Below are 20324 nucleotides of genomic sequence, written 5' to 3'. Positions count from 1 at the left end.
GCTAATTCATGTATCATTCTGTCATGTCCAGAGTGAAGCTTTTATCATGAGGGTCTAATATGGCTGCTAGAGATCCAGCCATCACATGCAAATTATAGATAACAAGATGGAGGATGAAATCAAGAAGGACATGCCACACCCTTTTAAGGAGATTTACTTCTAATTGCATCTCATTGGCCACAGCTTAATCACTGGACCACACCTACCAGTAGAGGAGGGTGCAGAATATAATATTTAAACTGGGCAGCAAAATACAAGGCTAGTTTTTTTTTTAAATTGCAATTGAAGAAGACATTACTAGATTTTATTTCAGATGATGGAAACAAGTGAGACAGAATAATAAGATGGCTAAAGTATGGTGTCTGGGAAGTGATAGTGGCAGTAAAGCATTTCTAGAACTTATGGAGGAGTTATTTTATATAAGTATATGGAATGTCAAAATATTTTGGACATATTCAACTGGATGTCAATAGAAATAATCATCTAACATACGTTGAGTGCTTTCCATGCACCAGGAGCTATAGCAAATGCTTTACACCTGTTGTATTACTCAATGGAACCTAGGTTTTCTACCTGATCTATTACAAATGAGGAAATGAAGATTTCGAGAAATTAAGAAGATGGACCAAGGTCATGCAACTTGTAAATGGCAGAGCCAGGCCATGTTTGTCAGACTCCCCAGTCCAACCTCTTGCACTGTGGTGTTTGTATTAGAGCCAGCAAGTGAAACATAGAAGTGGGGAAGCTGGAGTTGTGGGGAGAGAGAGCAGTGGGAACTCGGAGAGCCAGCTAGCCTTCCAAAGTGTTGAAATGACAGAGTACAGGACAACCATCAGGGAGGAGGAAACTCAAGCCAAAGAGAAGAGGCATTAAGTGCTGAGTCTTTGGGCTCAGGAGGAGAACCCAAGGAGAAGAAGCAGAAGAATGACTGGGGCAGAACCAGGGCAAGGAGCACTCAGAGAGGGCTAAGAGGAAAGCTCTCTTGATGATGAAAAGAGCCAACAATATCTATGACACAGATGTTTAGAAACAAGTCAGTGATTTGAGCAGCATGAGGTCATTCATTTATTATCTTCAGGAGTGTTGGAAGGGGGATGTGAGAATGGATGAAGGAAGGTTGGAAATAATGAATGAATTACTTAAACATATATCGTTGTTCTATTGTAAATAATAGCTGATAATAACAGTTAATATTTATTGAACATATACTCTATGCCAGCTCTTGTTCCCAGGACTTATGTTTGCTAATTCATGTAAGCACTGCCCTGTGATGTAGCTACTCTCATTATTCCTATTTTACAGAAGAGAAAATTGAGGCAGCAAGAAGTCAAGTAATCTTTCTGGCTGCTAAGCTCATGGTTAGTACTCTAGAAAAGCCAAAGATTTCTTTAAAAAGTAATGAATTAACACAAGGCCATGGATTATTTATTTTCTGAGATAAAAATCTCATGTATATTTTCAAAGGAAATATTAAATGTACTTAGGGATTATTCATTTTTCTTTCCTACAAAAACTGTTTCAAAGAGGAAATAGTTTTATTTTTTATGTCAGTTTTTAAAGGAAAATATTAAATAATCTGAGTGAGATTTGAAATCCTGAGGGAAAGTATATTGTATTTTTACTAGTGAGCTTATTGAGAGAATTTAAGTGATACATTATGGACCTTGGTAAATGTCTTCAGAAAGAAAGGGGACATTCTATCTTTACAGGAAAACATTTTAGTAACTGTGCACTGGGACAATGATTTTTTTGTGTCTCAAATTCCTTTATGCCTACAGAGTACTCAGCTGAATGTCATTAGAACCTCTAGAACTTATTTGTGCATAGTTTGAACCCTTCCCCATCTCCTACACAGTCACATGTTGATTTGAAAGAAACAAGTATATATACATAGCTGTACACGATTCAGTATGGGCAACGTATTGGAATCTAAGACTTACAGATTGCCTGCCTGCTCAGCATCCCTAACCCTTTTCAGGTAAACAGACTTATTAGCAGCAATACGTGTTTTCAAAAGACTGACAAGTGATTTTGAAAATATTTCTGCAGAAACACTATAGTTAGATTTTGAATAAAATAGCACTGTGATATTAAAAAAAAAAGACTCATGGAAAAGGATTCTGTATAGACTGTGTTGATAATTGGAATAGGCAGATTTGAAGGGAATAGGTTTGTCTTTGCATGTGGACTTACCAATTAACAAAATCACAGGTGAAAATAGTTATATAGTTATAATAATGTCTGTAATGCATTATATACAGAGATGTGAACTATGAGGGCAAAAACAATAAAATTGATCAGAATAAACAAAATACTGATTTTTAAAGAAAAATACTTTGGAGTATATATCAGCAATAATATTTCTGTGAAATTTTAAAATGATGGTTATGTAACTGGCATTTATTGGTTTAAATATATAATTAATGTAAGATTGCTAGTTGCTTTGGGCAACTCAGTATTATGTCATACAACTACAGCAATAGCTAATCATTATTGAGGCTTTGTCAGATGGTAGGCACCATGTTGGGAATGTTTTATGTACAATTTTATTTAATTATCACAAAATCCCTGTGGGTGAGATAATCTAGTTTCTTTATGGAAATGAGGGAGCTATTTTTCACTGCAAATTTTTTAATAGTGTCTTTGTTTTAATCTGTCGGCAAATTTGATAAATAGGTCAAATGCTTTTTCTCGGGTAAGACGGTTGCTATTTCAGTGTCCGTTTTGTGATGTACAGAATACCTTTAAATGATCTATTGTATTGACTTGAAATGTTTGCTTCGTTTATCCTGCATATGACTTCATCACACACTGTGAGAAGTAAACAAAGAAAAATGTTTTCTTCCTATTATCTTCTCTACTGCTTCCTAATATCTCACCTGTGAAACAGTAGCCATTTCTGACCTAGGAAGCCTTCTATCATCTAATGTAATGTAGCCAGAGAAGTGCCAGTAGAAGGTTGACTTACAGTTGCATTACCATTAGGTAAGGTGAATTATGCACAGAAAAGCTTTGTGTTTTGTTTTCTATTTCTTTACGCTTGACCCATGGCACCGTTATTTCTTAGCTCTTATTTTCTCAAGGGTAGGTGTATACTATTAATTCTTTCAACAATATTCGTACCGACCAAAAGTTAAGTGCCAGGAATGCAATGGTGAGCCAAAGAATCATTAATTCCTGTCTTCATGGAAAGCTTCACAGGAGCATGGGTTCCTAGGACATCTCTCATCTTGTGGAAATATATTGTTATCGCCATCAACTAGGTTTTCTTTGGGTGAAAATTTCTAAGTATCAAACCAAAAATCGAAAGGAAAGACCATCTCAATATAATGTGGTTCATATACAACTCTCCACCCACTCAGTTTATCTTTTACAATGAATGTGAACCTTCACTGAAATAACCCTTCAGGGGTGTCTGGGTGTCTTGGTCTATTAAGCATTGGACTCTTAGTTTCAGCTCAGGTCATGATCTCAGGCTCATGAGATTGAGCCCTGCCTGGGGCTGCATGCTCAGCAGGGAGTCTGCTTGAGGAATCTCTCTCTCCTCCTCTTCCTGCGCCCCCACCACCCGCCACCCTCAAATAAATAGATAAATCTAAAAAGAAAAACAAAAAACAAACAAACAAAAAAAAACAACAAAAAATACCCCAAACCCAAAAAACCAAAAAACAAGTCCAAAACCAAGGTAACCCTTCAGTTTAAGTAGTGATTGCTTTGGGTGGATATGGAGCAAAAGTTGGATCTATTAACTTGCTGCCTGATTGTTGTGTAACTTCTGATGAAGCTGGTTTTGAGCGTTTGTGGGTAAGCCACAGAGTTGTAAAATGTCTTTAGTATGATAGTAGATGAGAGTCAAGTTGGTTAAAATTCAACTTTCTGTTTTGTTTTGGAGTTAAGGGGAGGAAGAGGAGGAAATCCTGCAAGTAAATGAGATTGTATTCTGACACTTGTATCACTTAGAAGTTTTTGGTAAACCTCATCCATTTTATCTATCCCAAAAAGAAAGAGATAAATTATATATATTGTGTGCCTACTATGTGTTGAGCCATATGCTAGGGTCTTATATGTCATTTAATTTTCACCTTAACCCTATGAAATTTGGATGCTTTTATCATGTCTATTTTATAGATGAAAAAAAACTGAAGCTCATGGAATTTAAGTAACTTACATAATACCACCAATAATTATAGGTAGATTTATTATTTGAATCTGATTCTGACTCCGAATTTCGTTGTTTCTATTAGGGGAATTACTCAATTGATGGTGTAAAACATAAGTTAGAGCTCACACATTGCTTTTGAAGATAAATCTTATCTACTAAATATATTGAGATACTTATCATAAACATATTTAGTCATATTTAAATATTTGACACTTTTTCTGTATCTGTATTGTACTATCCATATTGAAATTTATGTAGCTTTAGCACTTATACCAGTGACAATATAATTGTATTTTCTGGTGATAATCTCATTTCACTTGTAAAGTTATGTGCAAAATAAGTATGCATTGCTTTTATAGTTGAACTGACATAGAGACACTAAGAGAGTAACAGCTCTAAAAGGCTGAAGAGTGAGTATGTGGCTATATTTTGAGAATGAATAGGGTGGCTTGGGAAAAAAATGTTCATCATTGCCCAGTTTTTCTGGATAGAAACAATGTTAAAAACACAATCCTTGCTGGCTTCTGCATTGTAATGTCCCGTCCTACCACCTTTCTTTCTTCCTTTTTTTTTTTTTTTTTTAGGATTTTATTTATTTATTTGACAGACGGAGATCACAAGCAGGCAGAGAGGCAGGCAGAGAGAGAGGAGGAAGCAGGCTCCCCGCCGAGCAGCGAGCCCAATGAGGGGCTCGATCCCGGGACCCTGAGATCATGACCTGAGCCGAGGGCAGAGGCTTCACCCACTGAGCCACCCAGTTGCCCCTCCTACCACCTTTCTTATCACTTTTCTATGAATGAGTATCTGTAAGGTAACGGGGGCAGAAGCGGTCAGCAAATAAGAGTCAACGCTACTCTGGGTTCAAGGCAGTCAGACCCAATTTCAAATCCAACTGCATCATGTGCTAGTTGAGCAAGGGATCTAATTTCCCTGAGTCTCATTTTTCTTGTCCAACAGTCATCATAATTCTCTTGACGGCTTGTTGTAGGAAATAGAAGAAATAATATATGTTAAGTATCAAGAGTAGCATCACATCAGATGGTTCAGTGGTATTTACGTGTATTGTATGTAGGACAAGTTCTGTTCTCAGGATGAGTAGGTGAAGTGTGTGAAGTAGCCAGGGTGAGAGTCTGTGGCTGCCAGGAGTGGGAGGGGAGATCTCAACCAGAGATGCTTTTCTCACTTTTCTTCATTCACTCTTGCCCCTGACACACCCTTTTATGCTTGATTCCTTCCATACACTCCTAAAGGTCACAGCTTTGACATCCAGTGTGGGTTGGTTTTTTGTATGTGCTCTATCTTCAAATAAACAAAATTATACAATGATTAAATGATTCATTTCTCTATGGGTCCTGATACTGTATGTTCCTTGAAGACAGAAATCTCTCTTGCCATCGCCAAATCTTCCATACTACTGTCATGAATGTGCATGATCGTTCATTTATTGAATGGACATTTACTGATCCCACATTATGTAATAGGCACTATATTAGGTGCTTTGGGTACAGCAAGGAACAAATTAGAAATTTCCCATTGTCCTGGTGCTTATGTTTCAGACTGGAGAGTCAGATACTAAAGTAATTCATTATATAATCATGTAATTTAATAGCAGCAAAGGCTATGAAAAAGTACAAGGTGCTGAGAGAGTGGACAATAGGAGGTTGTGTCTAACCCATGGAATCAGGGAAGGAGTTGTTAGTGATTTTATGAGTTTATTGTCTTTCAGAAATTGTATTACCCTCATGATGCAAATTAAAATGATTTACCATAGAATCTGAGTTTCCTGGGATTCAGTGGGATTAAGAGGGGTTAACAGGGAAGAAGCTGCTAGAGAATGTTCCAAGCAGAGTCAGGAGTGCCAATCATCCACCCTGCTCCATTTTTTTTTTTTTTAAAGATAACACAATAAGCCCCTCATATCATCCCTACCCTCAACCAATACCCAATTTCTATTTAGGAAAAAGGAGAAATAACTCACTGAACACATGAATTGGCAAATTTCCTATATTTCATATCATACCATTTTAACCTCCTGACAGTACTGAGATATTATATTTCTGTGTTGCAAATAAATAGACTGATTATGTCTTGCTCCAAATAGTCCCGTTTATGCTTATGTCCTAAAGTAATTCCTAATAATGCTCTCCCCCACCCCTACCCTTCAGACTTAAGAGGGTCTCAGTTTGTGTGATAAGTTCTATGGTCAAAATAAATGAAGGTCAGGGAGATCAAGGATCTTCTTTGGGTCACATAGCTAATAAGTGGTGGGGGATACCACACCAGTACTCTCTGACCTATAGCCCACATTCTCATTACTATATTGCAAACACAAGTTGTTACTTCTACTCTTATATTGTTCCCTGTTTTATTCTTCCAATCAAGGTTAGATAGTCCATGACAAAACTAATAAAAACTGGCTTTCTGAAGTCTTTGTTCAGTTATTCTGCTAAGGGTTGTGTATTTCTATAGATTATATAGGAAAGAAAAATGATGGGTTAAGATAAAATATATGTGTAGCAAGTTATAGTTATTTTCTTGATATGCCTATCTTTATACTTATATTAAGTCTGTTCTTTATGTTGCCCAAGTATGAGGAAGCTGATTTAAAATACAATTGCTGGGGTGCCTGGGTGGCTCAGTAGGTTAAGCATCTATCTGCCTTCAGCTCAGGTTATGATCAGCGGGAAGCCTGCTCCTCCCTCTCCCTCTGCCTGCCATTCCCCCTGCTTGTGCACTCTCTCTCTCTTTCTCTCTCAAATAAATAAATAAAAATTGAGTTGAAAAAAATCTTTAAAATGCAGTTGCTTTGAAAAGTCAAGGTGTGACTCTAATGACAAAACATTGGTAATTGATCTTTTCTTTAACAAGAACCCCTGTGGGTGGGGGCAGTCCATGATTTGCCTTGGTGGGCAGAGCCCAAGTGTAAAGAGTTTAGAGTCTCAAAAGTAATCAATTAAATCCTTTAATGTTTGAACCATTTTGGACAGTTTTCATCATTGTCTAAACTGAGTAATACAGATAAAATTTTTATCTGTGGCATATCATGATGACTTTTGAGGGCATTCTTCATACATAAATATATCTGAAACATAAAATAGAATGCTATTGCTTTATTTTCAATAAAAGTACATATAAAATCATATTATACTAACAGTCATATTGACAATAAATATTACTTTGTCATGTTTATGAAATTATAATGTAAACTCTAAAGATGATAGGGTCACTCTATGCACGTAGAAATAAGATTTTATGAATTATATTTTGGTTCAGCATTTAAGTTGCTCTTATGGTGTATATAGAAACAATTCACTATGGAATCTCTGAGTATTTCTATTAAATAATATGTTTCATCCCCAGGTATATACTTTATTATACCTCTTTGGATATATTTTGAGATCTTCTAGTCAATTCATCGTCTACTTACTTAATTCCTATTCCTATGCCACTGAATATTTTGTTAGTCAGCTGTTTGCCCAAATGGGTATGTAGTTGGTAGACCTGGAGTGTGCAATACCTCTTGTTTTTTTCTTTGTAACACAGAGAACATCTGCCATCTATCTCATTATGCTCTCTCCCAGATCATGAATAGCGCTTCATATAGTAACTTTGTGGAAACTTTGTTTGTTTGTTTGCTTGACCAAACTACTTTCTTTTTATATATTTATTGGATATCACAGCAGAAAGAAGTCTTTATGGTTTGTCCAATTTAGCAGTTCCCATTGTGAGTGGGATATTGGTATACATTAGGCAAGCAGGGGGTTCTGTGGCCAAATAAATGTGAGAAACTGTGGGCTAAACCAAGCTTCAAAGACCTCTTGGCTATGAGATGCCTAACAGAAGATATGGAATATACCAGTTCCTAAATTTATTTGACCACAGAGTCTCTTCATTATGATTGAATAATTAGATATTCATAAAAAATAATAGGCCTTGTACATGGTAGAATTTGAAGGGAAAAGAGACAGTGATAAGAAATATTTATCCACCAGGAATAAGCACCTGTCGAATTCACTTTCTCCATTTGGCTTCTGGCACCATTTCCTATCGCTCCTGTTCCTATCCCCTAGACACTCCTTCTCTGGCTGCTTTACACCATCCTACCCTTAAGCTTTGAAGTAGCCCAGAAGTCACTCCTTAGAAAATCTCATCCCATTCTATAGCTTCAAATAATAAGCCAGTGAGTTCCAAATTTATTTCCTCAACCTGAATGGCCTCCCTGAGTAATACTCATGTATCCAACTAACATCTTCACTTGGATACCTCATTGATACCTGAAACTGAATTATTTGTCTTTCTCCAAAAACTATTCCCCACCAGAACCCCCAATTTTCCCCACCTCAGCATATAGTTGTGCAACTATTTCTCATTGCTTAGGCTAAACATGATGAGGTCACATCAATTTTTATTGGTTTCCCATAATCCCCCATCAATATATCAGTATTAGTGAATATACCAATAATCTTGATTTATCTATCCCCCTCACCAATTTATCAGTATTACTTCCCTTCAAAATAAATCCAGAAAATGTTTATACCTTGCCACCTCTACTTCTAACCTCCTAGTAGCAGAACCTACCATCATCTCTTTTCCAAATCACTTCCTCCTAACTAATCTCCTGCTTCCTCGTTGCCTTCTATAGTGAATGGTCTGATAAATAATCCATATCTCCCTTCAGGCCAAAGACTATTCCCTAGCTGCTGGAAGTGCTGTAACAGTGCTCAGCTGTCTGTCCTCTTCATGAGTTGCTCTCTACTGAATGAAGCTCCTTGCCCAAAGCCTCTCCCCCTTCTCAGGGGTTGCCTGCATCCAATGGCTACTTGATACACCCATATATAAAGGCCTGGCACTCTCCTTCCAATTTAGGGCAACTCTAAAGAGCGATCCCAAATTCAGAGCTCCTCATGAGGTCAGTTAAGCTTTTGTTGGGTGTGCATTGCAACCCAATTCTCTCTCTCAATTATGTTGCTGCTTTCCTGTTTCCACGGGAGGTGTTCCTTAGAGCACTTCCATGGGGGTAAACTTCCTGTAAGCTAACTCTACCTCAGAGTCCACTTCCTGGGAACATGGTCTGTCATCTCCTCTCCCTATAGTTATTTGCCACACAGTAGCAAGATTGAGCCTTTAAAACAGAAGTCAGAAAATGCCACTTTTCTATGCCATACCCTTCAATGGCTTCCTTTGTTACCCAGAGGATAAGCCAACATCCTTACGATAGCCAACAACAAACATGATCTGGCCCCTACTACTCTCCCCCATTGCTCCCCTTAGCTCTATTTACAGTGATTTTCCTACATTCCTAGAGCATGCTAATCCCACTTCCCAGAATGTTTTTCCCAAGCTCTTGAGTTCCTTCACTTCCTCATGTCTCTGCTCAAATGTCACTCCAACTAAAAAAAAATTCCTCACTACCCTACATAAAATTGCCACCCCAATTCTAAACTCTTGCTAGCACTCTCTGTCCCGCTCAGCCCATGTTATTTTTCTCCAGAGCAGTAACCAGCCCCTAATGCTTGTTTATTATCTGATGTCATCATTGGATTTTAAACACTCTGAGAGCAAGGATTTTGTTTTGATCATTATTATTTCCCTAGCCACCAGAACACTATGTGGCACATATAAGCACTCAATAAATATTTGTCCAATAAACTTACTGACTGACAGTGATCTCTTTATTTGTGGATATTTCTTTTCTTCTGATGGAAAGGATAATAATTTTGGTTAAACTTGGAATTAATTGTCCAGAAGAAAACAGAATCAGCCCAATTTCCTCAAGATTCTCAGTTCCAAATGGGACAGTTATTGCTGGTATGCACAGGTCCTTACTAAAAACCGAAGGTGTAAGGGCTAAAGGAAGAAGCAAGATGGAGGTAATTTCAGTCAGCTCCCTCCCCATGACTCTTCCATACAAATACTTGTAGCAAGAACAGCAGGATGTTCAAAGCAATGGAATTTCCAGTCGTCTTGGTCAGAAGCAGACAAAATAGCTCCGGATTCCAGATTTTCCAGCAGAGAGCTGTGAGGTCTTGGGTAAGTCACTTAACTTCTCAGGGACAATTTATTTATAAAATAAAATTCTGGATTAGTGTTGCCTAATGCCCCTTCTTTAGAATACTAATCTTGCAAGATGAATCAATCACCTATTGCCCTAGAGACAGGGATCCAAACTCTTGGTGAGTCCCATTTTCAGAGGGAACACACCAACCAGAAACTAAATCATAATGAGAAGTGTCCCAGTGTTGGTCACCAGAAACAGGAACTAAGAATGCAGAAGCTAAGAGTGCAGTCTCCTTGGGAATGGCCCAAGACCACTTCCCCATGGGGTCTGTATTCCACACATCACCTCACACTGTCCTCTGACTTCACTCACCACCCTTGTAACTTGTGTCTCTTTCGTGAAACTGTCACGCATGTTGGGAATAGAGTCCAAATCTTCTTTGTCTTTGTGTCTCTCAGAGCTTAGAGTAGTGCCTGGTACTCAACAGATGTTTCTGAAGATAAATAAATGGGATTTCTAGTACGTTATGTTATCAAGCACAGGGTATAGGAACAGACAAATGGGTAATTGAATAGTCTTGGCAGCTGGATCTGTTTAATTACATGTTTCTTGGCAAACTTTTGTGTGCTAATCTATTTTTTTTCTCAAATTTGCTTCCCATGTCAAGAAGAGAGACTATTTGTTCTTTATTGTTTATTTTAAAAGCAGTATCTGAAGAGTCTTTTGGCTAGAAGTTACTGCAGTAATATCTATTTAGAAAGAAGGTGAAAGACGTCCTACTTCAGCCATCAATAATGCCAAAATTTAAAGAGAATTTGGATTGTATTTGTCTGTTGCAAAGTTTAACAAATTTTATTTGCTCTTGGCAAAAGATTATTCAACGGAGCATTTTGTGTTATTTGGTGGGAGAGAGAGCATTAAAAAGTTTGTGTTTATATAAAAAGAGGCAGAACTAAACAAGTATGTTTACATGATGGCTTAGCCTAACTGACTAAATGCCTACATCGAGCTGTGGAAAAAATGGTTTGTGTTTCTAAATGCTTCAGGGTCTTGGGCAGACCCTAGGTGATGTTCTTACTGATAGGAAAAGTCTTTGCAATTGGAGGACAGACACTCTTCCTCCCCACCTCTCTATCCTATGTAAGTAACTTCCTTGCTTTTCATCATTCAGGACTGGGGCCTGTTTTTGAACAGGTGCCATCATTTTCTATTTAAATGAGGATGGTTTCTATAGAAATTGTCCTAAATACATGTGCTCTTTGAGGCTATATGTAGTTACTAACCAGATGGCTGAAGCATGCTGTTATAATGCATGACCATTATGTTTTTTTTAAACTAACAATTATTACTTCTATCAATACAACAAATAGTCTGCAACACCAACAATTATTAATAAAGCCAGGGAAAGAAAATGATTCGAGAAAAGTTGCCAGTAAGACACAGAGCCAAATAACAAAATAATGGATTAATTCAATTGGTTCTCATGTTGTAAAATGACTCAAGGAAGAGTTCAAATAGGGCAAAAGATAGGGGCTAAAGTATTTCCCCTTCCAAAGTTGACTTGCCAACATGCATAAATATTGCTTTGGTTGGGGAAGGAAATGAGAGAGAAAAGACCAGAGGGAGGACAGAATGAGGTATGGGAGAAGAGCTTCATAGAGTCTACTTGGAACAAAGGGATCAAACTATTGACGGCTGACCAGACTGCTGCTTCCTCGTAGGGAGCCACTCACTAGGACTGTGTAAGATGAATGTGACCTCTAGGGGTTACATGATTTCACAGTAGTCCTTGCAAGAACCCTGTGAGATAAGTACTATTCATATCCACATTTCACAAGTGAAAGGATTGTCTTTGGGAGGTCCCCTTGTGTCCCCAGTGAATGATCATCTCTAGGTTTTCGCCTTTTATGACTCTTCTTACGGCTGTTAGGACAGGTGCATTCACTCAGGCCTTTAACTCTGCTTGAAATCAGTGTTATTCTGTCCCACTTTCCTAAGCCCCCAGTCCCCGATCCTTTGAAGTGCAGCACCAGTGCTGCTTTCTCCTTGAATTTCTCCATGTAGCTGTGATCTCACGTCCCTCCAAGAAACCCCCAGGTCTTTGCTACTCAAAGTGCTATGGGCAAGCAGCCAGCACGAGCAGGGAGCTTGCTGGACATGCAGAATCTGAGGGCAGGGACGCCTTGGTGGCTCAGTCAGTTAGTTGTCTGCCTTCAGCTCAGGTCATGATCCCAGCATCCTGGGATGGAGACCTGTGTTGGGCTCATTGCTCAGTGGGAAGCCTGCTTCTCCCTCTGCCTGCCACTCCACCTGCTTTGGCCCTCTCTCTCTCTGACAAGTGAGTAAATAACATCTTTAAAAAAAAAAAAGAGAGAGAATCTAAGGGCAGGTTTCCTCAAGCTCTCCAGATAGTTTATAGTTTATGCATAAAGTTTGAGAACTTCAATGTCTCTCTCTCTCTCTCTCTTTTTTTTGGTTTTTGCTTTGCATTTCTGTTATTTGTAATCTGTTTTCTGTTCTCAATTGGAATGTAAGCTCTCTGAGGGCAGAAAGATGTTATATTTTCTTTTCTTTTGAGTATGCATAAATATACATAGCCTAGAGGAAGGCATATAATTTACCTAGGGGTGTAACAGCACTTCTATTCAGAAATTTAGAGAATTTTCTAGGTCAAAAAGTGCTGTGTTGTTTGGGAGAATTTTTGCCAGTGTGCTAGTAGAATCACTTTGAGCATTATTTTACTTGTAATGTTTCCACAAATTCTGGCTTTTGATAAAGTTGAAAATGTTAAGAGGTATAATCCAGGTCCCCAAAGTAAAATCTTCATTCCTTCCCATAGCCTTTGGTCTATAACCAACCCTTGGGCCACAACATCTTTCTTTGCCGAAGCACAAATCTAGATATTACAGATTTGGAGAAAAATCAATACTTAAAAAAAGTAGAAATCCCCAAAGCTTGAGGACGCCAGTCAGTTTCACATGTGAGGTTTTGAGGTTGGTTCGTCTGCAGTCAGGACACTCACTGTCTTCCAGGAAACCTCAGAAGGGAATTTTGTTTCAACAAATATTTGACTCCAAGCTTCAATCTAGAGCTAAAGTGATTAATAGCAAAACTTCAGTCACTACAGACGTTCCTGCTGCATTTACATGCCAAAGACCGATAATGCTATTGATCTTTTGAAATGATCGCTGTGTGTTTTCTAGGGCTTTATTTAGGCGCAGTGTTTGCATGTGTTTGTACCTCTCAGTGTTCTCAGTGAGTGTGACCAACTGGTTGCTGAGATTGGCAGATGCTCGGGCCTTTCAATCAGCTTCTCGTCACTGTACAATCTGGCTTCTCTCTTTGCATAGAATATGTAATTGGAATATATGCGTGACAAGAAAAGAGGGCAAACATGCATAGGTGGGTTTTTTTTTCTTTCTTTCTTTTTTTTTTTTTCTTTTTCTTTTACTTCTCCTGGCTTCATTTCAGCAGTCAACATGACCTCTCATGAAGTTCCAAATCTAAAAATTATCTACACATAAACCTACTCTTGGGAGCTGACAGGATTCTTCAAATCAGGGAGGATGCCACTTTACCTCTTTTTAGAATTCCTTTTTTCTGTGTGAGTGTGTGTTGTTTTAGTGAGAGGCTCCCTTCCCACCTCAGTCATCCGTTTGCTCACTCCCTTATGTGATGAATCAATGCTTCCAGAACAGGGGTTTCCGAGGGACTGCGGGAACAATTACTTCCAAATGAACTCGGGCGTCCTAGCAGGGAGCATTCAGACCACACCCCAGGTAAAGGGAAGTCTTTCCTTAATGCTTTCAAGAACTTTTAAAGGCTGTGCACTTCGGTGTTTGCTGCAAGAGGGCTTGAGGGAGAGCTGCCTGCGGAGAGATAAATTTGCCTGTGTATCAAAATGAAATGTTATTATCTGCAGTTAGTGGCAGGACGAGCAGATAAAAGCAAACTGCTTGCTGGCCAACCCCACAAAACGCTCGGGACTGCCCTTGGCATAGTGTGGAAGCTGACGCCCTGCCATGCCTCTTCTTAACAGGAGGCTAGTGGCCATCTGTGAGTGTGGGTGTCACCACAGGAAGGAAGAGAACTTTTAGGGGAATAGAAGACGGGAAGGCATTGCAGCCCAGAAACTGAGCAACAGAGCAGTGAACTTGCATGGCACGGGGAAACGCCATTTCTTCAGTTATTATTCGGCTGTCCGGTGAGAGGGGGCCAGTCTCAGACAGTTCTGAGTGCTTGAAAACGTAGTGAGGGCGAGATGTTCATCCTCTCAGGTCTAGTTTCAGTTATTAAACTAGTTTCCCAAGGATAGGAACTAAGATGTGTTTTTAAATGGCATTGACAACTTGAAAGTGTTAAACCGGCATTTAACAAGTGCAATGATATTAACATGCATCTGTTTCTGCTTTGTGTGGAAAATGATTTTTCATCACCATAGCGATTCATTTCTGGGCTCCACTGGAACTTGGCTACCGTATGCAGTAAAGAGAGAAAAAAAAATTTTTTTTTCTTCTTTTCTGAACAGGGGATTCAGCAGTCTACCCTGGCTAACACATAGCTCTTCATCTAAATGTTGCATCGTGTAGCTAGTATAATTTCAAATCCTTTTCCAACCTGAATTCTGTACCAAAAAAAAAAAAAAAAAAAGAAAAGAAAAAAAAGAAAGAAATCAGTACCTCCTTGGTTAGATAAGAGGATGCTAGGTAACGATGAAAAGAGCCCTGTGCTAACACTGTACTCCCAGCTTAAAAGTGGATACCACTTTTGTGGTGGTGCTTCTGAGGATGTGTGTTCAGACAGGAATTCATCCCTGATCTTTTTCTCCAACGGTAACCCAGGAAGATGAATACGTCTTTAGTCCTATTAGATTTTCCCCTTTATGTTATTCTTGAATGACATCATGCATGGGTTCAACTAAAATTAAAAAAAAAAAAAATTGTTCTCCTCCACCGGGGAAGACATTTTTTGTCGGATATGGATGTGTCTGTAGGAAAATATGACAATAATGTAGAAAGAAATAATTTTACTTTTCTGTTGCTTTCATTGTCCACATGTGGTTATGCTTTGAAATTCCTTTGAGGGCATTGGGTAGAAAGTGCACCTTATGCACTGAATCATCAGTTTTCATTTATATTTTGTTTCCCTTTTAGTCACTGAAATTATAGCTATTACCCTTTAAAAAGTCTGTAGTTTATTGGGTGTCAGTGATGGTGATCTATTTGTTTTTTAGAGATTTAGGTAGAATTGCATTATTCAAATTGCACAAGGTCATAGAATAAGTAAATTTTCGGTATTTTGTGTGTTTTAGAAGGCAAAGCCATGTCCTATTAATAATGGTTATATGTATTTCAGACCCCTGGGGCACTTATACTGAAGGCTTTCATGTATCAGTATTTAAATTTCATTGGGATAGAACCCAGGATAGACTTGTAATTATCATGGGGAGAGATGGAGCAGGCCTATAGAACCTGGGGATAAGGTCACAATTTCACCTTTTGACTCCTAAAGGACTGTCTTTATCTCCTGCCCACAAGAAATTCTGTGATGAATTATCTGAACTACCTCTAGTGCTTTTGTTGCTAAAACCACTCTCTATCTTGATATTGATGAGATTAGTCATGTAAAAAGGTCTTCCTAGGAAATAATCTGTCCAATAAGTGTGTTACATTGTTATTGCTGATAAGACTAAAGGGCTTTCCAAATCTCACAAGGGATCTAATGTTTCTTACCACAAAAAAGAGCATTGATTTATTACTTTCCCATGATTAGCAGCAACCTGGGAATTTTGACATGACTGCAATAAGCAAATAAGGACAACTGTCTTTAAAGGCATTAAAGAATATTAGGGGCACCTGGTTGCAGCCAGTTAAGTGTCCGACCCTTGGTTTGTGCTTAGGTCATGATCTCAGGTTCCTGAGATGGAGTCCTGCATTGGGCTTAGCACGGGGTCTGTTTGTCCCTTTCCTTCTGCTCCTCCCCCTGCTCTTTCTCTCACTCTCTTTCTCGTAAATAAATAAAATCTTACCAAAAAGAGAATATTAAAAAATGAGAGTTAGCTCAGAAGGGTTTACCTGTATGTTTGATATTTCTTAAGGAATATGCATCATTTCTAGAAGGCATAGCTGTTTTCATTTTTTTAGTTACCAATAACTTTTACTATATAGTAAGTGGCCTACATTTAGTTCATTGGACCTATAACTTGGGTGAAATCTCCCGTACGGATATCCAGTCCTCTTTGTTTGATTGCATGCTCACAAAGAAAATATCCCATTACTAATCTAGCGTCCCAGGCAGCTTGTTCCAGGTACCTCCTGACCCTAGGCTCACATTGTGCCCCCATGCTATCCGTCTCTCTCTCCAGGCCAGTCTTACTGTCACCCAGCATGACTTTTGTTTTCCCTGGGCTGACCTTGTCAACCTTCTTGTTTCATAGTTGCTTGAGCTTCATAAGCTTGGTGTCTTTTCTGTTTTTTTTTTTTTTTTTTTTTTTTTTTTACTTCCCAGATAGTCAGTCTCAAGGCCAAAGCCTAGACCACATAGAATTATCATACCTCTAAATCTTACATTTTCATATACTGTACTGTAAACCAAGCCATCCTTCCAGATACTCAACATGCTATTAGATCTGTTATCTGAGTGTCAGACACCGCTGGTCCCTGGAATCTGAGGGCCCCTCTCTTGGATCTGTCCAAACTCCACTCCATTTTGGTCATTTGCTCTACTCTCACAAGGGCTCTCAATTTCCTCAACTTCCTTTCCAGTTTCCAAACACCAGCTCTGTAAGTGCTATAGTTGACTTTCTCTGTTCCTGTGAGAGGCTGTTTGAATATCCCTGGAAGGAATATCAAAAGGCCAAGTAAATTGGCTTCACTGCAACAAATTCCTGGCTCCTCAGCAGAGCCTGGTAATCCTTTGGTTGATAGTCACGCATCTTTCCTATTGATGTTAGTGAGATTCCAGTCTTTTCTATTTTCCTTAAAATCACATGTCACCTCTACAAGTTCTTCCTTTGCTACTGGATCACTTGTGTTACAAGTCAGGAGGGTTCATCCTTGGACCTCTTCTTTTCTTGTTTGTGCTTGCTCCCTTGGTGAGCTCATCTGGTCTCGTGGTTTCAAATACAATGTATAAGTTAACAACCCTAATAATTTCACCTTTAGCACAGACTCTCCTCTAAATTTGACTTCCTTCCCACATTTCCATTTGGATCTATATTTAGCATATCAAATTTGATCTTTATTCTCAGACTAGCTTCACCTGTTGATTTCCCCATTTTAGTAAATAAAAGCTCATTTCTTAGAGTTATTTAGGTCAATAATTTTGTACTCATCTTGATTCTTATCTATCTCTTATATCCCACATTTAGTTTTTAAGCAAATTCTGTTTTCCTTTAAAATAGAGCCAGAATCTTGGGTGCCTGTGTGGCTCAGTCAGTTAAGCATCTGCCTTTGGCTCAGGTTATGATTGAGTCCTGCATCAGGTTCCCTGCTCAGGGGGGAGTCTGCTTCTCCCTCTGCCCACCTCCCCCTTCGTGTTCTTTCTCTCTTGCAAAAATAAATAAATAAAACCTTAAAAAATAAATAACTAAAATACAGCCAGAATCTTAACACTTCTTATCATGGTTACCATAGCAACCCAAGTTCAACCTACCATTTCTCTACCATAGGTCATCGCAATAGCCTTAAAGCTAGGCTTCATAGCTTATAACTATATAAGTACTAAATATTTTACATATTTATTTTGTTTACTACTTCCTCCTCTGCGATATAAATTCCATTAGTATAAAGATTTTTGCTCACCATTATATCGCCAACACTTAAAGTGGTGCCTTAGCATTTAGTGGGCATTTAATGACACCTTGTTGAATAAATAAAAGTTAGTAGAAAGCAAAATATTCAAGTGAGAGTTGATTTTACTAGGGACATAATGGCAGGATTTCAGGCCACATGAGAGAACAAAGATGTGGGTGGGTGAGTAGATGTGGTGATGGGAACCTTGGTAATTCTTTTCTGATTGCTTCAGTTATCTCAGTGAAATGAGAAACAAACTTATCAGCTCAGAGTAAGACCATGGAAGAAGATGTTGGAGAGGATATGAGTTTTCTAGGCAAGTGGGAGAGTAAATGGGCCAAATAGCTAGTGTATATTTATAGAGCAGCATTGAAAGGCCTGCTTGGGCTGAGTCATAAATATGAAGTGAAACCAGTAAGCATAGTTTGTGTGATTTCCTCCAATCACATACTGTTGTTGTGCAGGAGTAGAATAGGAGGTTAGATTTAGTGAGAATGGTGATTTACCCAGTTGGGAGGGGATGATGTGAGAGAGGGGAAAGCATTTGAGGAGTGTGCATGGGGGTAACTGTGGTGAATGCAATCATTGAGGTTGGCTAAAAAGAAGAAATATGGGACAATATAATGTTGGAGGGATCCGTAGATTTTTATTCTGGTGAGATCTAAGAAATGTTGGAGTTGGAGTATGAGAAGGAGGTATGGAAAGAAAAGAAGTGGCAGCCAGAGAATGGAAAATGTGACATTATAGAGGGGTTGTAGGTACTGGTTGAGGCTAGGGATTTGAAAATCAGGAAGGAGTAGAGGCCAGGGCAACACAAGATGAGGAAAATTACCTATGGGCTATGATGTTGAGTATTGCACAAAGCATAATGTTAAAAAGAGTGGAACTGAGCCAGGAACTAAATCTTCAAAGAAAGAAGGGCTTCCTTTGGTTGTGGGGAGATGGCAGTGAAGAGTATAGACTACTGACAGGAGATTCAAATCTGCAAGTTTCTAGGTAAAAGGAAAGAGGAATGGTCTGGAAGGAGTATAGGGAAGTGAGGAGGACACGCTTGTAGTTCTAGGCCCAGTGTGAGAGAAAACAGTTTCCACTGAGGTAACTTCTTAGAGACAAAGCCCTTTAGAAAAAGCCATGGTTTGGTTAGAGCTAGTTAGAGAAGTTAGAGAAGAGGTTTGGGACATGGAGGATTTTGTGGTGGCCGACTGGATACCAGAAAGTGTGTGGTGGAAAGGCTTCAAGAGTTGGAGCAGGCCACAGATGGGAAAAGAACAATGGGTATGTATAGCACAAAGGGATTGTGGGATGACTGAGGTCTGGGTTTTTTCCACAGGGGCTGACATAGCTGGGTTTAAAAGGAATGCCAAGGTGAAATCTGAGGGTTTCAAGGCATAGAGGGGTTCATGGCTTAAAGGGAGAGGACAGTGAGTGTCTTGCCAGGGTGTATCATATTTCTTGAGACTGAGGCATGCAGATGGCAGAGGGGCAGTGTTACTCTGACGAGATGGGGCTGATTTTATCATCAATGTTGATTATATCACCTTTCTGCTCCCCGGTACACCACATTCATGAGCTTTCCTCTATCTTAGTTCATTTTCTCTAGACTCAAATGTGATCATATGTTCCCTTAACTTATTTTGCCTGCTTCCTCCAGGACCCTGTTTTGCTTTCCTTCTCTCCTGATCCGTACCCTCAGTCTACCTACATGTTCAAGTCTATCCGATTACATGCCAACACAGGCAGCTCTTTGACTCTCCTTCCCTCACTAATTACTCCCGACAACCCTCCTTATTCCTCGTTCAAAATTTTGTGAAAGAGAGATTAGGGCACCATCTTCTCTTTTTCCCTTTCAGATAGTCCTCAACATATTGCTCTTGACTTTCTTTGCCTATCACTAGCCATGTGTCTTTTAAAATTTTATTTATTTATTTTTATTATTTTTTAAAAGATTTTATTTATTTATTTGACATGCAGAGATTACAAGTAGGCAGAGAGGCAGGCAGAGAGAGAGAGGAGGAAGCAGGCTCCCTGCTGAGCAGAGAGCCTGATGCGGGGCTCAATCTCAGGACCCTGGGATCATGACCCGAGCCGAAGGCAGAGGCTTTAACCCACTGAGCCACCCAGGCACCCCTCTATGTGTCTTTTAAAACCAGAATTACCTGCCTAAAATTCTAATGTGACTTCGTCATTTCCCAATCTATGGTGCTCTAATGGTTCTCTGTTGTCCATAGGACAGGATCTAAGCTTGATCCACACCCCACTGCTGCTGCCCTTTCATGCTTTCATTCATCTGGTTTTCTCAGCCTGGGATATCTTTATCTTTCTCTTCACTGGGACCTACATTTCAGGTGTTGCCTTTTACAGAGCTTCCCTG

General features: G+C 39.1%; 1 protein-coding gene across 4 annotated transcripts in view; it reads left to right on the top strand.

Annotated features, from left to right (window-relative positions):
• Positions 1-20324, top strand: part of MLIP (muscular LMNA interacting protein) — a 247151-nt gene that overhangs the window by 88695 nt on the left and 138132 nt on the right. The window contains exon 1 of one of the 4 annotated variants that reach the window (XM_032864511.1): positions 13617-13939. The exons of the other annotated variants lie outside the window; for them this stretch is intronic. Within the exon in view, the coding sequence (XP_032720402.1) occupies positions 13844-13939 (96 nt within the window). The 5' untranslated portion in view covers positions 13617-13843. Of the gene's footprint in view, positions 1-13616; positions 13940-20324 lie in introns of those variants that run through there. 4 annotated transcript variants of the gene reach the window in all.

Source organism: Lontra canadensis, unplaced genomic scaffold (assembly GCF_010015895.1).
Source record: "Lontra canadensis isolate GAN:19392208 unplaced genomic scaffold, GSC_riverotter_1.0 scaffold27, whole genome shotgun sequence".
NCBI classification, from domain to species: Eukaryota; Metazoa; Chordata; class Mammalia; order Carnivora; family Mustelidae; genus Lontra; species Lontra canadensis.
This window is presented reverse-complemented; position numbering and strand designations above follow the sequence as displayed.